The sequence below is a fragment of the Nomia melanderi genome, chromosome 14 (assembly GCF_051020985.1).
Source record: "Nomia melanderi isolate GNS246 chromosome 14, iyNomMela1, whole genome shotgun sequence".
NCBI classification, from domain to species: Eukaryota; Metazoa; Arthropoda; class Insecta; order Hymenoptera; family Halictidae; genus Nomia; species Nomia melanderi.
This window is the reverse complement of record NC_135012.1, coordinates 7814804-7829048: the sequence shown is the minus strand read 5'-3', so window position 1 is coordinate 7829048 and position 14245 is coordinate 7814804. Positions and strand designations below refer to the sequence as shown.

The 14245-nt window shown below is 34.3% G+C and overlaps 1 protein-coding gene and 1 pseudogene across 2 annotated transcripts; both read left to right on the top strand.

The window, feature by feature from the left end:
• The first annotated feature begins 208 nt into the window (after positions 1 to 208).
• Positions 209 to 2528, top strand: LOC116433790 (cytochrome P450 9e2 pseudogene; annotated as a pseudogene).
• A 1829-nt stretch (positions 2529 to 4357) lies between these two features.
• On the top strand, positions 4358 to 12912 carry LOC116433774 (uncharacterized). Of its 2 annotated transcripts, none has more exons than XM_031992251.2 (4): positions 4358 to 4612; positions 7845 to 8737; positions 9577 to 10059; positions 12593 to 12912. In XM_031992251.2, the coding sequence occupies exons 2-4, from the start codon at positions 8457 to 8459 to the stop codon at positions 12885 to 12887; spliced, it is 1059 nt and encodes a 352-aa protein (XP_031848111.1). In that variant the 5' UTR covers positions 4358 to 4612; positions 7845 to 8456; the 3' UTR covers positions 12888 to 12912. The 2 variants fall into 2 exon arrangements, with proteins under 2 accessions (XP_031848111.1, XP_031848105.1); XM_031992245.2 differs by lacking the exon at positions 4358 to 4612 and adding an exon at positions 4679 to 4829.
• Positions 12913 to 14245: the final 1333 nt, after the last annotated feature.

Here is a 14245-nt window from a genome sequence, read left to right as displayed (position 1 = left end):
TGATATCAGTATAACAACAGAATACGCACTAATCAGACCGTTACTATTTTCAAGTTTATTATCAGAATTGCGTTCTATCTTGCATTATTATCGAACTCCAACTACTCAAAGCGTGCAAAGTCTGGGAGCAAGGCTCATCAGAAGAATATAATTACGGTGTTGCTCGGTGGACATGTAATGGACGGTGTAGCGACTTAACAAAACCACCATGATTGAAGCATTGATGGTGACCGTGGCCCTGCTCGCAGTAGTCGCAGCGGCAATCTATTATTACGTGAAAAGTGTGTACAGTTTCTTCGATGATACCGGGATTCCGATCGCACCTTGGTCGCCGATTGCCGGTAGCATGAAGGATCTAGGCAACCAAAAATGCAGCTTAGCCGAAACGATTCAACGAATATACAATCTCTATCCCGAAGCCAAGTACATCGGTGTCTTCGAGAACTTCACGCCGGCGATCATGATCCGTGACCTGGACTTGTTGAAGTCCGTCACGGTGAAGAATTTCGACCACTTCCAGAACCACCGCTCAATAACAGCGTCGGAACAGATTTTCAGTAAAAACATATTCTTTTTGCGCGGTGAACGATGGAAGGAGGTGAGGGGCCTGTTGAGCCCAACATTCACTTCCAGCAAGATGAAAGCGATGTACAACTTGATGCATGAATGTGCTGTACGGTACGGGGAGAATTTGGCTATGTTACCCAAAGAGAAAAGGTCCATCGAGCTGAAGGACACGTTCACCAAGTACACGAACGACGTGATCGGCACCTGTGTGTTCGGGGTGACTGTGGATTCGATGACCGATCCCAACAACACGTTCTACGTCTACGGCAGGGAAGCTACGGTTATCGATAAACGGAGGGCAACCAAGTTCTTCCTGTCGATGAAGTTTCCTCTGCTTTGTAGGGTGTTCGGTATAAGGATATTCGAAAAAAAGATCACGGACTTCTTCCAGGATTTGATCTCGTCTACCATTAAAGCTAGAGACGAACAGGGCATCGTGAGACCGGACCTGCTTCACATAATGATGGAAACTAGGGGGAAATTGGGCCCGGGCAAAGAACTGACAATCGAAGACATGACCGCGCACGCGTTCGGCTTTTTCTTTGGAGGGTTCGATAGCAGCTCGACCCTGATGTGCTTCGCTGCTTATGAAATAGGAGTGAATCCGGAGGTCCAGAAAAGGTTGCAGGAAGAGATCGACGAGGTGCTGATGAACAACAAAGGAGAGGTGTCTTATGAGGCAATTAACGGCATGAAGTATCTGGACGCTGTTATCAACGAAGCTCTAAGGATGTATCCGGTGAACATTTTTGTAGACAGAGTCTGCACGATACCTTTCGAGCTACCTCCAGCGTTGCCAGGAGGTAAACCGCATCTGGTCAAGAAAGACGAGGTCCTTTGGCTACCGATCTACGGGATACACTTTGATCCGCAGCACTTTGAGGAGCCGACGAAGTTCAATCCGGATCGATTCCTCGACGACTCGAAGAAGCTTCTAAACTCTGGGAAGTTTTTAAGTTTCGGCGTAGGCCCGAGGATGTGCCTGGGGAACAGGTTCGCGCTTCTCGAGACCAAGGTCTTGTTGTTCCACGTGTTCGCGCGCTGCAACCTTAAACCCAACGAGAAAACAACCATACCGATGAAATTGAGCAAGAAAGTGTTCCAAATGACGGCAGAGGATGGATTTTGGTTTGATGTTGTGCCCAGGGAAATTACCACTCCCGTGCTCAACAATCTCGCGGTCAATGGCAGTGCCATATAATAAGCTTACCTCTGAAATATATTTGTAGAGTAGAATTTTCTATTTTGGCAAAATACGGCAAGATATTAACCCTTTGCGGACGGAGATTCTCTGAAATATACAAAACCCTCAAGAGATGAAGCTAAATTATATATCAATTACTTGAACAATAGAAAAATAGGGAACTACATACTGATCTCTTGCTATTTGAATAATTAAATCATTTGTTTACGACTTAGTCTTCCAAATATGAAAATTTCATCTCGTCGAAACGTCGACATTCGTCTGCAAAGAGTTAACACTGTACGGATCAAAATGTTTTTAACTGACTAAAAATGTGTGTAACTTATTAACTATAATATAATTATGGTATTACGAATAATTATATTCATTTTCAACGGCTGACGATTTTGTTTAACACTTAAAAAGGTGCAAAAGATTCTGCGCAATCAAGTTACTCTTTTATTTTTATATTTTCAAAGATAATATGTACTTACATGACTGATTTAATCGTACATTAATTCTGCATTATTATGGAGCATTTTGTTGATGTATAATTGTTATTGTGAATACAAGAACAATGTCTTACCGTACATACAGTGAGTCACAGCCAAAATCGTACATCACATATACGAATACGTTTCGTCTCGTGAAAAAGTTCAGGAAGGATATGGGGGAAAAAATATCATGAATCTATATTGTAAATGTATCTATATTTATTATGTAGTAGTATCAAAAGGAACAAAGTTGTCTAAATATAAAAAAAACAAAGTTACTATAATTCAGCCTGGAAAACGTCTCACAGCTAAAATCGTACATTTGTAGAAAAGTGACCAACAATTTGTTTAAATTAAAAATTAATATTTTGTTGGGTGCCCACGACTACATTCTACCGCACGCAATCTATTTGGCATAGATTTTACCAATTTTTCAGTAAAACTGGGTTCAATTTTTCTCCATTCCTCCATTAATACCCTTTTTAAATCATTTTTATTTTTAATAGTATGTTTCTGGATTCTAATCTCTAATTCATTCCAGACGTGCTCTATCACGTTCAAAACAGGTGATTGTGGAGGTGCGTTTAGTACTTTAGGGCAATTATACAGTACCCACATTTTGGCTACATGCGATGTGTGTTTGGGATCATTGTCGCTATAAAACTTAAACGAATTCAAAATCCCTAATTTTTCGGCACTGTCCCTCAAATTGTTTTTCAAAATATTTATGTAATCATATTTATTCATGTTACCTTCGATAAATGCTAAGTTACCCACTCCGGCGGCGGACATGCAGCCCCAGACCATTACTGATTGCCCTCCATGTTTCACGGTACTGTTTAAATTTTGTATTTTAAACTCCTCATTTGGTCGACGCCACACCGTAATTTTTCCATCTGAATGAAATATGTTAAATTTACTTTCGTCCGTAAATATAGTTTCTTTCCAAAAATCAAAATCTTTGTATATATATTCTCTTGCGAAATCTAGTCTCTTTCTTCTATTCTTCTCGTTTATAAGAGGCTTATTCCGAGCTGTACGACCGTGAAAATTATGTTTTCTGAGTTTTTAAGTCATGTGTAGCGATTAGATAAATTTTATAGTTAATGGTAGGTAAAAATCGTGGTTTGCAAATAAATACAGCCGAATTCTAGCCAAATAGTACCACATAGTCTACTCTACGTGGCGCCACCAAATCAGCTATGTGGTGTGCCTCTTTATTCAATATATTATTTATTTACAATGTTCACTAAATTATAACGTTGAAATATTTTATCGACCAACTTCTATGACAGCTTGTTTCTAACTCACTATTTACAAAAAAAATATCACGGATATCAACAAAAGAATTTAAAATGTATAGTTACGCGATTTCTAATAACAAACAGAAATTGACTTTATCTACAAGTAGAAACCGACATTACTAACACATATATCTATTCACTCCCATATATTTTAAGTTCTATTCATCGTTCTTTTGGCGCAGAGCGAAACCTCTGATCTTTTGCAGAGTCGGTAATTCAGAACCTGGGACACGAAGTTCAATATGCTGCTATGTCTATCCTTCTACCTCATCTGTGGTTAAACTGTATCCCTGTTTCGAAATCATTTTTATACTGACACTTGTTTCTGTTTTAATGAAATTACTTAAATATTAACTTCATTAAATCTTTGCAATCATTAGATATTTAAAGTAATGTTAATACTTAACGCTTATTTTCATTTCGTGTGGAAACTAACAATTGTTTATATAGAAACTGTTGATACTTGCATAAATTGTATAGTATGAAATTTAAGATCAGATTCATAGAAAACCGGGCAGACTCAAATTTTGTTCAAACAGTGCAACCAGACACTTCTTTAATTCTTTAGAACGTATGATCTTTTCATTTTTGTTTAGAGCAGTCTATCAGATCAGAATCATTATGTTGACACAAAGAAAACAATATACTAAAATAAATTGAAAAATTATAGTACATTGACAATATATTGTGTATAAGTATTCGTATTTGAATAATAAAGTATTCAGATAAGAAAATTTCGAATAACAGAGATAATACTACACCATAATAGTAGATTTTGTGGAGTGTAAAAGATGTTGATGTATGTTCATTATAACCTAATTTTCTAACAATTAATATAAGTGATGTATACTAATATAATACTAGATATTCTATACTTTCCGTTTAACAGAAATATTTAGTAAACATGATAAAATAGTGTGAAGAACTGGTATGAAAATTATATAAAATATATTTGATATTTTACATTGATAGAGTTGCGAACTACGGAGGTACCTTTACTTGTTTTTATTGATCGACGCCTGTGCAATAAGCGACCTCGACGTATCAACCCTAGCCTATGAGAAGTAATCATCGGTTAATATATCGTTTATGTATCGTTTTCTAACATTTAGAATTTTATCCTTCTCTTCGTCTACATGATCATACAATGTACAGTGTCTGTCTTTATTTATTAAAGACTGAATAAAAAATATTGGAGAGAATAACGAAGATAAAGAGGTCGTTGAAGTCCTGTCAGATGAAACGACAGCAGTATTTGAAGCAATAACAACTTCAATCAATGTAATAATTCTACTTTATTCAAGTAAGATGCATTAAATAGTGAATATGTTAGGATCGTAAATTCATGTTTTAAAATAATTAATAGTTTGCAATCATTTTTTAAGAAAACAATGCATGAACATACATTTTTGTAATATTATTTTTGAATTATTACAACATATGATCTATAATTATAACATTGTAATTGAACTTCATATTTTTAGTAGATATAAAAATTTTGTTTTTTTTATATCTTGTTTTATAGTGTCAAAATATTGTGTCAAATATTTAATACTACTGTGCATCAAATATTAGAATAACATAATGTTACAAACTCATTACATGTATAATGATATAATGGGCATTATATTTTAAATAAATTTTATTTTTATAAGTGCATATATTTGTAATGCGTTGAAGTATGATTTTGAAGTACATATGTGAATGTATACGCATGGACAAAAGGTTTTAATTATTTATAATGAACTATAGATGCTGCAAGTAAAAGCTTTGTATATATTCATGTATTATTCATCTTACATGTATATTATTTCACCAATTAGTATATAGATAAGGCTCACATAGTTTATATTTCTTATGCACTCTCACAAATGCAAAATAAAAATTTTTAGTTAACCGAATAAAATGTATTATGTGTTAATTGTAAGTTGTATTCCAATTAAAGTTCTTTGTCATGTATTGATGTGACTGTATAAAAGAAATAGACACATATACATTTAAAATGTTAATGGAATTCTAATTTTTTAAGGTATATTCAGCAAAATGTAATTATAAATATTAATGTCCCTAAGCAAGATGATAGACTATCACTGCAATACATGTTATCTTGAAAAATCAAGTCTCGAATCAGTATTCATAAACACATCATAAAAATTATCTATTGATGCTTGTTTATTTTCAATGCCATAGAGTTTTGTAGACTAATTTATATTGATAAAAATATGTATTGTATGAAGTATTGTATGAGGTACTAAAGCAAATAGAAATCTTATTAAACTATACAAAACTTTTTGCAATACTAAGTTTTAGATAGTAATATGTGCTGTAATATGCATGACATTTATAGTCTATCAGTAATACAATACTTTCTGATCTTTTATATTTTTTCTGAGAGTATGAAAATTATTGTAGCGGCACATTTATTAAATATAGTACACGATGGAACTTTGTATAAGTATCGTATAAAAAGATAATTATTCATTTTAGAACTTTACTAAAGCATTGGAGTAAAATGCATGTATAGTTTTGACAGCCAGTGAATAGTAAAGAAGGAACAATTGATTAACTTGCACAATCTCTTCATTCAATCCATTATATGTACTTCTGACTACTGACTATAAGAGCATTTAAAATCATATGCTGTGTAAACATAATATAACATGAATATACATACGTATATATATATTTAGTTGTATGAGACAAAATTGCCGTTTTTATAAAATAAAATTAAAGCAATGTATTTTCAAAGTAAGATATGTTACATTTTATTTAATGAAAATATGCATTACGTACTTTTAAACGCATTAATGATCAAGTTTTTCAACATGATCTCAATTAAAATATTTGAATCCTTATAAAAATGAATTATTCGAATGCGGTGATTATCGTTTCTCGCTCATGGAATATTTTATTCTTTAGGAACGATTTTAAATGAAAGAAGAGTTGGTAATTTATCGCACAAAAATTTTGGTGAATATTCTATTGGGTAAAAAAACTATTAATATTGTTAGAGCATAATTTTGAATAAATAAAAAACGGCAACTTTCATGTAATACAACGTGATATGCATATAGGGTAAATTATCTAGAATCTAAAATATCTCCATTATTTTTGATGACACGAGATGATTTTTAATAAAAAAAAAATATTTATTTAAAAAATGAAAATCTTATGACACAAAAGATTTTCTTTTCAAAGTCATATTTTTGGAAACTTTGAGATCATCGAAGTTCGTTACTTTAAATGGGATAACGTAATTTTACTATCGTCCAATTAAAACTAATGGAAGGACAAAAACCATATGAGCAATATTTATAGAAACATAGAAATTGAATCTAGACCTACGAAATCAATAAAAGAACAGAATAAATCATATGAAAATTTATAGCAGAATTTAGGTGATAATGTTAAATCAAACAAAATTACGGAAACGGAAAATAAAGTTTTTTCTAATTGGTGTAAAATCAAACAAATCGTGTAAAAAGAGAAAAATAATTCGAGTAAAAACAGAATTGTGTGTATCAATAAATGTAAGGATTTGTTGTTATTTAGTGTGAATACAGCAAGCCATACTTTTAATAACTTGTCAAATGTCAGCTCTATTTCAATTGATTTAATGATTTCCAATAGGTTGTTATTTAGCAGTGGTTTCCATGCTGAAAACAGCAAACCTACATCGTATACCGATTGTTATTGTAGATTTGTTTTATAACTTTACATATATGTACGTGCATTCCTCTTCTATTTACGTAATTTAACGTAATCCTTTATAAAGTTTAAACCTTTGTACTCGAGAGGCGATTATTAGTTGTTATACGATCCAACATAGTAAAATTATAAAATTTTAAATTCGGTACTCAACTTTACATAAGTTAAAATAATCAAAATTTATAATGAGGAACATTATTGAGGGCAAAGGCTTAATAAATTTTACGACAGTTTTGTGTAAATGTTTACACATGTTCTATAAATCTCATATTTTTCATATATTACTACTTATTAGCATAGACTACTATTTATTAGTATATGCTACTATATCACGACTCATTAATAAAATTAAATGATGAATTATTTGCAAATGATTCATTTGATTTCAGAACAGTATAAAATTATTATACAACTGTTATTTCTAGAATAAAAATAATAAATTCAAATTATATTTCTTTACGTTCATTCCAATCAAAATTTATTTAAGCTTGATCGCAAGTAACGAGTCAATCATATTCACTAGCATCTCGATAAAATAAACAATATTAATTTCATATAGATAACGCAAAGACATTAATTATTTTTCAGGAGTCTCTGATAAACAACGGTCACCATGCAGCATCAAGAAAAAATATGAATACTACGACGCTTCAAAGTTCCAACGGTCTCACGCAATTGTTTGTAAAACACTTAATTGCCTGGCGATATGAGTAACAATAGGCATAGAAATGTGACTATTAGTTTACCGCGTAATGCAAATTCTAAATGGCTTCAATAATGGCTAATCGGTCTTTAAATCCATGTTAATTCAAATTAAACAATGGCTTTCCGTTATCACGGCGAACGTTTAATTCAATGATTCGCTCGTGATTAATCGAGGTAAACTCGACCTCCGTCGCTTTCTTTGTAATCCTTTATAAACAATCACGTTGTCGGATTGTTCGTGTTGGATTCACGAAATATATCAGTATTTTCGAAAATAGTCAACTGTCATGTTCTTTTGTAAAGTTTAGAAGTTTTAAGTTTCACAAGAAAACCCAATCCGAACCGGGATTAGTGAAAGACGGTGGAATGTTCGTTGCGTACGCCGTATTGTTGCGATTAAGCGAGAATGATTGTCAACGGTGAAAACGAGTACACAAAGTTTCCCCATTTCCGCGAGTAAATCTTAAGGGTGGTGAAAAGTCGAAGAAATTGAAAATGTCCGAAGGCGAGGGGAAACGGGCTTCGCCGATACCGGTGGTGACCCATATACAGTGCTGTAACAGCGTAACCAACACGCATTGCCCTGCGCTTCAAGTGACGCCACGAATGTTGCGATCGCCGAGTCACGAGAGCGTCACGACCGATCTTTCCCTCTTCAGCGTCTCGTCAATAGCGAGCGCTAACAGGCTGGTTACTTTTAAGTCTTACACCGACGTGCATCTTGCTGGTCGTGGTCCATCGCCAAAACCAGACTTCCGTCAAATTCAAACTAGCAGGTGTGTTAAATTGTTACTTAACCCATTAGTTACCGATCACGAATATACTGGTTGTTAGGGAAATGTTTAGGATTGCCAATAAGAGTTGTGATATAAAATGACGAATGTACTTTAACACTTCCAATCCGATGGGTGGTATTTACTACCACGACATTTAACTTTTATCACTCCAACCGGTGGTCTCATTGCGAAACGTGGATCAAACACAATGGTAAAAGTGAAATATGTATGAATTAATTTCTTGTTTCTTGATATTATTATATGCTTATTAAATTCATAATGAAACCTCTTTAAAATAAATAAACTTTATTTGAGGCAGCTGGTAATCATTCTGCGATATTCTTGGAGTGATAAGGGATAAATTATCACTATTTCTACTGAAGGTGTCAAAAGACAGCTTTCGAAGTTTTAACTCACAACTATTTTCTCAGTGCAACAATTGAATTTTGGACATTTCTTGTAGTTAATTTTATAATCGTTATTGGAAAAGTCAAAAAATTAATTCAGAATATACGACTAAACTCGGAAAATAATTTTAAGATAAAATTTCAGAAGGTGCCATTTGACACCTTCGATAGAAATAGTGTTAATGAAACAGGAACTGAAATCAAGATTCTTCATAGCGATTGCTCTTCTGCTTTTATAACTCATTCACTAAAATGAAGCTCGTTCGATACATTACCAAGCGCAATAATTTTCAAAACTTTGACAAACTTCGACATGGCAGCCAAAGTGTCAATCGTCACAACCGTCTGACCAAGACACTAAGAGCAAAATGTATTTCGCGCAATGAACTGGTTATAGGCATTTCATGCAGTGAACAATTTCGCATGTTTCAGGCCAGCGGACATACCCGAAATCCTTTGGTTCGAAGAAGAGAATGAGTTGATCCGTAGTTGCGGGTTACTGTCCTCCGCCCTTGGACTTCGTAAAAGCTTTAGTACGAGCGACGTGTCTCAGTTGCCAAGTCCGGACGCTTTAGACACGGCTGGACTGCGATCAGCAGTCTCTGCTTTGACTCTAGACACTGCCCAACGAACTACTCTGCTTTTGGAGCATACCAGACTCGACCATGCTTCGAGGTCTTGCAGCACGTGGGTCGCCGTTGGCGAACCCGTAGCCGTTACATCGCAACTCCCTAGTCCTCACGGTGGAGCTGCACAAGAGCAGCAACGCCAGCAACACCTGTCCACTCAATCAGTTGCGTCTCAGTCAGCGCCTCAGCCTCCACCTGCACCGCCACTACCATCAGCGCCCTTCACAGGAGCAGATCTAGTCAGATCCGTGAACAAAAAAGTTCGGCAAAATTACATACGCAGAAGGTAAACAAAGACGATCATTGTTACTCAACGCTATGTATAAAGTGTGTCGAAATTGTTTAGCCCTGCGTGCAAAATGAAAGAGATCGTTTTCCTACATTGACATCGGGCGTTCGAAGTGTAGCCATTATCGAGTCGTCAATTTGGTGCAGTGGCGGCTCGCGTATAGGCATTGTGGAACTGCAGCACTCCCAATTTCCATTTGATATTATCGATAACATTTAATATGAGTCCTTTTTTCTTTAATTCTTTCTTTATACTTGTACAATATATAATCCTTAAGCTTAATGTCAGTAGTCATCTCCCAATTTATGAAAACGAAACGAACATTTTAAAACGAAGGCTAAAAGTTTTCTGGAGCAGCACCCCCACTAATTTTAGCTACGAGCCGCCACTGATTTGGTGACATAGGATTCATGTTACAGCGATGTCACGAATCTCGCGTTAAATTCCCTTTTTTGATACTCAATTTTGTAGTTATTTTTCAAGAATTCTTCAATCGCGTTGCTAGGGGTTCTACTGTAATGAGTCAAAGGAAACGTGCCCTACGATAGTCTGAACCTTAGAACCTCAGGCCTAATAAGAATACCCGTGATTCACAGGGAGCGATAGTTTCTAGTAGGTACAGGCATGGTTTGATGAGTGACATTCAAATTGAGAATTTATTATTTCAATACCTGACTCCACAGATTACCTTGACCTTGGGGTTTCAATAGACTTCTTTTTGTAGTTTCGCAAACCGTGAGTACATGTGATCCGTAATATTGAGCAAGTATCGTAACAGACGTAATGAATCTAATGATTCGTCGCGATGTGTTTTTATGTAATACTTAGTTACATCGCAGATGGTAGATAGTAGAGTGTCTTCCGTGGCTTGGTTAATCAACGCGTAAAAAAGAAATGTCTTCAGCCATAGTTGTAGAAACAGTTGATTTTGTCTTCTTTGCTGTGATCGAGTAGAAAAAAAACGATTAAATGTATTTCATTTTTTCATAAACGTATTGGGTCGATGCAACAGTTTCGACGTGTTCTGCACGTGGTGAACAAAAAAATTGTTTCTTCGAAATAAATAACATCTGTTTTCGAGCTATATAACGTGTATAAAGGATATTTGTTTCCTCGTTTTTATTTACTTTTGCTTTAGCCAGCAAACAGTTGAGGACTGTTCTTATTTCTTATAAAAAAACGTCAATGTGTTTGCATCGACGCAATATTTCCAATTTCGGCTGCATCGTGATACTTATGAAGAATGGGAAGTCGTAGAAGAATAGATGAAAATAATATTACTGTACTATTTAATTTTTTCTTTAACAGTTTTTCCCATCTCTTACTAAAGTCGAGATATAATTTGTTCTAATTTGGTGGCGCACTCTGCGTGACCAATATGTTCAATGGTACCAGTTGGACCGTTTCGTCAAAAGTTTATTTTACCACCGTACTACATTAATATTATTTATACCATTATAGTACTATAATATTTTATTAACGCAATATAATATTAATATTACAATATTGTTTCCATTAACAATGAAACATATCAAAGTGACATCCACCTAGAGTGAAAAGAATTTTTGAATAACAAAATCATTTGTGTTTTTATTAAATACTTGATTGGCTTTTTTTCCCTGAAACACAGTAGAACACAATACCAAAGTTTGGCCATTTATATCCTCGATGCCCAGTATAAACGTAGGTTTTCTAAAGTTTGAATCCGACGAGAAAACAGATTACGCCTTACCTAACGAAGTATCTCCCATCAAAATTAGCTTTCCTCCGCACCACTTATGTAGTTCTTTAATTTCAACATTAAAGTTTCAGCCATCTCATATTATAACACGTAACATAATATTTAGTACCTCAGTGACCCTTTTTAGTTACGTTTTTCCAATATTCTATGTAGAAGAACCAATATTCTATGCGTCCAATGAAATATTGCAATCGTGAAGATTGTTATTGAAACAAATGATGGTAGCGATCGTATTTTAGCACTAGAACTGTCACATTCGTCAAAACGGCTAGCTTTAATTTTCTTATCTGCGAACCATTGAAATTATGCAGATGTTTATATCTAATATCACTTTCCAAATTAACCCCTTGCAATCGAGAGGTGACACTCACCATTTGATTTCATACAGTAAAACTAAAAAATTTAATATTCAATATTATACTTCATTAATGCGCCAACTTCAGAAATATTGAAATAAAATAGTTTTGTTCCTCAATGTACGTGTGATTTCTCTTCGAGTTAGTTTCACAAAATATTGTTTTTATCTCGTCAAAAAATGTGAAAATATTTCTAGTGAAAAAGTTCCGAGTGCAATGGGTTAATATTTTCGTTTATGTAATCAAAGAAACGTTGTTTGATAACTTAAAAACATGTACTTCTATAGTTTTTACGAAAAGTACTATATAAATCACTTCAAGTTCTAGTGTTAAGATTAGCGAATATCATTTGGGTGATGTTTTTCTTGGACACAGAAAATATGGAAAGCCGCATAAAGATCGGATATTAAAAATGGATCTTTATGATTTGCAGATTATTGACAACGTATCGCGCGTTGGAACGGCTTTCGCAGAGTGAGTTCAACTTGGATCAATTAGAAGCCGCGGCAAGCGCGGCGCAAACCTCCAGCAGTACCTTATTAGTTCCTGGTGCATCGGCCATTACTGGAATCGCTTTGTTAGGGCGAAAAGAACAAAATCATGCTCTGACTATCAAAGACGTAGAAAGAGAACGTGGGAATCAATTGTCGAAATACGAAAGAAACATGATGATCTTTAATTGGCTGCACACTCTTGATGATACTGCTACTGTTGATAGTGTTGAATAAATTAAATCAAATATTTATTATTGAATCTTAAATCAAATAATTTATTACATAAAAGTGTAACCCTTCCGCTATGCAGGACAGTTAAAAAGTGTGTATAGTAAGTCACGAGAAACAGAAGATGCAAGATATTATCGATTTGACGATGCTAAAACCATGTATAGAACTTAATTATTATACGTAAGAGCATATTGTATTAGATTTAAATTAAGTTGAACTTATTCGGCTTGTTGCTGCGATACACGAATGATAGAAGTGTAGAGGGTAGTTTATCAAACTTGCGGACTTAAACGTAGTAATAGGTCCACGGTCTGTTTTAACACGTACAGTGTTAACTTATAGAAAATTTGTATACTGATTTACAATTTATACAGTGAGTGTCACTTGAAATCGTACATATTAATATTCGGAAGACATTTGTTTACAAGCTGCTTTTATAATGTGGTTATAATTTAAATTATTTATACGCAAATGTATTAAAGTATTTTTATTATAATATGTGATAATTTCAAACTCGTTTCGTTTGTACAAAACGAATTAAACGTATTTGGGAATAAGGCACTAATACCTTTAGTCATTGAAAGTTACGTCTCCAATAAAAATACGTTAAAGTATTCGTGTATAAATTATTTTAATTTTAACCATATAATAAAAATAACTCATAAACAAAAACTTTATAAGTATTAATATGGACGAGTAGGAATTGCGCTCACTGTACACGTATACAACGAAAAATTCGAACGGATTCAAACACCGTCCAAAACAAATTTGCGAGCACGTTCGAACGTTCTAATTTGCGAGCCTTCAATCTTCGAAGCAAGCTATCGACGTTCTCCGTTCCTTGCAGCCCTGAACTCCATCAAGCAATCGACATACGGGTGATAATATACATACTATTAAAGATGTCGATAGTTGACTGCCAAACCAAGTCTCGGAGGCTTTCGACTTCGAATATGTTTGGACGTCTCTTACGAACTTCCGTAAGGGTTGAAGCTTTTTTAAAAGCTCGCAAGCATTTCTGTTCGAACCCATTGGAATTGTTCGTTATATACACGCATAGGATTCTGGAGCAACGTTTCTCAAGCTGTGGGTCACGCTAAACTTTTTAGGGGCTGCGCTAACCCTTTGAGGGTATACGTCGTCATACCGACAACATGAAGTTCTCATACCTAGGATAAAAAATTGCAAACAAATAATTTAATTATTTATATACCGATCTTCTGTTGTTTAAAGAATTTAAACATTACAGTTATACATCTAACTTTTGAATAGTAGAAAAGAAGGAAAGTAGGTATCAATCTTTTGTTTTGTACTTTCCTTCTTTTCTAGTATTCAAGAGTTTGATATATCATTTAACTTCC

Excerpts from the sequence above, each read along its gene's own strand:
- LOC116433774 (XM_031992251.2), top strand. The coding sequence starts at position 8,457 with ATGTCCGAAGGCGAGGGGAAACGGGCTTCGCCGATACCGGTGGTGACC. Across the intron at positions 8,738-9,576 it reads CGTCAAATTCAAACTAGCAG|GCCAGCGGACATACCCGAAA; the intron begins GTGTGTTAAATT and ends CGCATGTTTCAG. Across the intron at positions 10,060-12,592 it reads CAAAATTACATACGCAGAAG|ATTATTGACAACGTATCGCG; the intron begins GTAAACAAAGAC and ends TATGATTTGCAG.